Source organism: Bactrocera dorsalis, chromosome 2 (genome assembly GCF_023373825.1).
Source record: "Bactrocera dorsalis isolate Fly_Bdor chromosome 2, ASM2337382v1, whole genome shotgun sequence".
NCBI classification, from domain to species: domain Eukaryota; kingdom Metazoa; phylum Arthropoda; class Insecta; order Diptera; family Tephritidae; genus Bactrocera; species Bactrocera dorsalis.
The window spans coordinates 82419146-82422678 of record NC_064304.1 but is presented as its reverse complement, the minus strand read 5'-3'; the positions used below and the strand labels follow the sequence as shown (position 1 = coordinate 82422678).

Genomic DNA, 3533 nt, shown 5'->3' with positions numbered 1-3533 from the left:
AATGAGAGAGATGTTTTGTATACCATCTATAGTGGTAGTGTTTTATATTATAAAGTGGAAATTAAAAGCAAACTAAGCTTTATAATACATTTTGCAAAAAGCACTTGGAAGACAAATTCATGAGTTGAATTTATTTTAAAGTATTCGCATATTTACTATAAATATTTGCTATAAATAAACACTGGCGGTGGCAACCTCCGCTCAAAATCGAACAGAGCTGCAAACTGACAGCTATTTGTTCAAGAACAAGAACAAATACATCGCTTGTCGTTTTTCGTGCACGCCGCAGTGAAATTTTAAAATACATTCGCAGTTTATTATTACTAAACTTAATATTAATTTTTAACTCACAAAATGGATGATGGAGATTATGATAATGATGAGTAAGTATAAAAACTTCACAAAAATAAATAAATTTTAGAGATATCGAAATGGAGCCACGTTTCCGTCAAGCACTCTTAGAACTTTCAGAATTTTAATTTGTTTTTGTTTTTGCAGTGTCGGTGGTGATGAATTCGATGATGTTGACGAGGAGGACAACATTGATGATATTAATCAGGAAGAGGAGGCCGATAATATAGAAATTATAGCGCAAGGAAGCGCAGGGGGTGGTGTACCTAAGTCGAAACGTATTACCACAAAATACATGACGAAATACGAACGCGCGCGTGTATTGGGTACGCGTGCGCTACAAATTGCAATGTGTGCACCTATAATGGTGGAATTGGAAGGTGAAACCGATCCACTACAGATCGCGATGAAGGAATTGAAGCAGAAAAAAATACCAATTATCATAAGACGATTCCTGCCAGATCACTCATATGAGGATTGGAGCATAGATGAATTAATTATAGTGGATCATTAAGTTGTAATTTTAAATTGTAGGTTTTATTAAAAAGAGTTTTGAAAATTATTTTTTTTTATTAGCTGCCACATTAACTATGAGTATATGCTTTATGGAAAGTATCATATTTTTGAGTTCTTGGAACAATTTTATACTTGTCAACTCCATGCGTAGCCGTATTCTTTATCGTAACAAACACGTTCTAAAAGGGTGACGGCATTTTGTCCCGTACGGCACATGCACTCTACAACACTCGGTATCAGACCACAGTCTGATAAGTTTTCTTGTCCAAACACCTGCCCTGCTGCTTCATCATCGCTTGCTTTCGGTTGCTCTTGTGCATCTGCTTCAGCTACAGCCTTCTCCAGTAAACATTGAGTTGCTTTACTAAACGCCAGCGTATTATTGTTAGTGGCAAGCGTTGCGCTAAATGTGTCTTTACTTTCGCCTAGCAAACTGCAGGCGTATGGTAAGAAAGATGGTAATATCACACCTTTCACCTCAATACTATTGTAGTCAACACCATCCATACGGACTTTGCTCGAACGTGTTGCTAATTGCTGCATCGTAGCTTTGGGGAATGCCACCGGGGCTAATAGGGTAGGTGGAATTCCTGCCAATCTTCCAACATTGGATATTGTACTTTTGGCATTGAGCAGAAAACTAAAAAATCCTTGACATTCAACACCTTCTATAAGCAATAACGAGTTTTCGCTGAAATCATCGGACATTTCTTGCACGTTGAGCTTGCGCGCATGCTCGGTTTGAATTCTTCTTAAATCTTTATCGTTCACTTCAAGATTTTCCAAAAAATTATCAGTATCTTCCTCGTCCTCATCTGCTAGCAGTTCGTTGGAAGTGTCAGCCGGGCGGCCAATATTTCCTGCTGGTAAAGTTTGTTAGTAAAAACACAATAAATTAAAATATATTACGAATACCTTCAGTAGCTGCATCGACGCTGTTACTCTCTTCTGTGAAGTTACCTTCATCAGACTTATTTAATGCGCTATCCTTTTTCAATGGCATTGAGTATTCTATACCCTCTTGGCGTAAAGCGCTACGCACACCGCGTGTGCTAGGCGACATAAGAGCATGCGTTTCTACGCAGCCACCAGTGCCAGCTGCACGAAAAAGCACTGTGAATGTATTTGCGCAGAGATAAAAGTAAGGACACTGACGTGCGCGCAAAAGTTGAAATAATCCCCTAAAACTGTAGTCCCAATCATCTGCTAAAGATTTGCGTTCACGTTCGCCAAGCACTATACCGTTATTAGTTTTGGTATTACGAGGAAATAACGTCATCCAAGGGAGATAAGGATGTTGCCAATAGTAACTGGCCTGATTGAAACGTGTGGCAGGAGAAATATCTAAACCGCACTGCGCATTCTGTGGATCAATGCACCGCACGAAGCTAGTCAATCCGCTAGCCAATTGACTTGTTTTGAGCGTAGTTGTTGGTAATTCACTGCGACAAAATATGCGCACACGTGTTTTAATACTCCAATCCATAGGTAGATGCTTAGTAAATTTCTGTTCCTCTAAAGCAGCTTCGTCATCTTCGGCCACCGCAGTGCCATGGAGCATAGCCGCAAATGATTTTGGATCGAATGGTTGCAGTGTCAACTTGGCTGGTGGAGGACGTGTGGGTGTTTCGCGCACAAATGCATCTTTCTGTGGCGGTGGTGTGTTGACAAAAGCGAGGAGCGTGTCATCTTCAATGAGAGGCGTGTCGTCGGTACGTGTACGTTTCGTGTCAGATTTTCTAAATAAGCGTAAATGAAAATAATATTTATGATAAGATGAATTGTGATAAACAAATATATTCCTACATTGCAAAGGGATTCTTTCGCTTCTGCGCTATTTTCGCCTCCAACAAGCTCTCTTTATCGAGTCCGCATTTCTCTACACTTGGCAAATTTGTGTTTTGATTTAAGCGTGCGGCCAGCTGCTTTTTCTTTTGCTTCAATCGATGCAATTTTATGAGCTAAATGAAGGGGAGACAACTGGCATGCATTATTTCGTATAATCCTAAAAATACACCTTCCTACTTCATCTGGATGCTTCCAATTTTGTTGATTGCACGGTTTTGTTGTTGACATCTTGTTAATTAATAACATTTAATTTCTATACAATAAACATTAGCTATAAAATACCTCAGCTCGCGTTCTAATTTGAGAATTTATTAAAGCGTTGCGCGCGTAATTTTGCACAAACTTGATTTTCTATTGTTTTTCTGGCAGCAATCAGCTGTTGTAAGAGGAAGTGTTGCCAATAGTGGAAATTAGAATTTATAGGAAACTTCATTTGTCATTTCCTAAGCATATTTTAAGTGATTGAATGGATTAGATAAATGGATAAAAAAATTAAGAATTTTTAAATAAACATTACAGATTTGAGAAGTCTTCGCAAAAAGGCCAAATCGTGTATGTGGGAGAAATATTGGATGTCAAGGTTATTGTTTAGCTCAAATAGTTAGAACTTAATATTTTGAATTTATGGAAAACCAGTATGGGGTTTTGGGTACTATAGATCTTCATAATATCTAAAACTGTGTTTTCGAATTTTGCAAAGAGTAATGTAAAAAGATATTTCTACATCTTTGACGCTATAATATTTTCTGCTTTCTTATAACTTTCTTACTGTTTGCATAACCTATTATTATTCGTTTAATGTTGTCACCGATTTATAA

At 37.9% G+C, this 3533-nt stretch overlaps 2 protein-coding genes across 4 annotated transcripts; one reads left to right on the top strand and one right to left on the bottom strand.

Moving 5' to 3' along the window:
• Positions 1 to 223: 223 nt before the first annotated feature.
• On the top strand, positions 224 to 913 carry LOC105226564 (DNA-directed RNA polymerases I, II, and III subunit RPABC2). Its single transcript, XM_011205485.4, has 2 exons — positions 224 to 383; positions 499 to 913. The coding sequence occupies exons 1-2, from the start codon at positions 355 to 357 to the stop codon at positions 863 to 865; spliced, it is 396 nt and encodes a 131-aa protein (XP_011203787.1). The 5' UTR covers positions 224 to 354; the 3' UTR covers positions 866 to 913.
• An 89-nt stretch (positions 914 to 1002) lies between these two features.
• LOC105226565 (protein downstream neighbor of son homolog) lies at positions 1003 to 3524 on the bottom strand. Of its 3 annotated transcripts, XM_011205487.4 has the most exons (5): positions 2998 to 3523; positions 2893 to 2943; positions 2674 to 2828; positions 1783 to 2606; positions 1003 to 1730 (listed from the first exon to the last, which is right to left on the bottom strand). In XM_011205487.4, exons 2-5 carry the CDS (start codon positions 2941 to 2943, stop codon positions 1003 to 1005), a joined length of 1758 nt encoding a protein of 585 aa, XP_011203789.2. In that variant the 5' UTR covers positions 2998 to 3523. The 3 variants fall into 3 exon arrangements, with proteins under 3 accessions (XP_011203789.2, XP_011203790.2, XP_011203788.2); XM_011205488.4 differs by having other exon boundaries at positions 1003 to 1727; positions 2893 to 3524; XM_011205486.4 differs by having other exon boundaries at positions 2893 to 3523.
• Positions 3525 to 3533: the final 9 nt, after the last annotated feature.

Excerpts from the sequence above, each read along its gene's own strand:
- LOC105226564 (XM_011205485.4), top strand. The coding sequence starts at position 355 with ATGGATGATGGAGATTATGATAATGATGA. Across the intron at positions 384-498 it reads GGAGATTATGATAATGATGA|TGTCGGTGGTGATGAATTCG; the intron begins GTAAGTATAAAA and ends TTGTTTTTGCAG.
- LOC105226565 (XM_011205486.4), bottom strand. The coding sequence starts at position 2,961 with ATGTTATTAATTAACAAGATGTCAACAACAAAACCGTGCAATCAACAA. Across the intron at positions 2,829-2,892 it reads ATTGGAAGCATCCAGATGAA|CTCATAAAATTGCATCGATT; the intron begins GTAGGAAGGTGT and ends CCCTTCATTTAG. Across the intron at positions 1,731-1,782 it reads CGTCGATGCAGCTACTGAAG|CAGGAAATATTGGCCGCCCG; the intron begins GTATTCGTAATA and ends AAACTTTACCAG.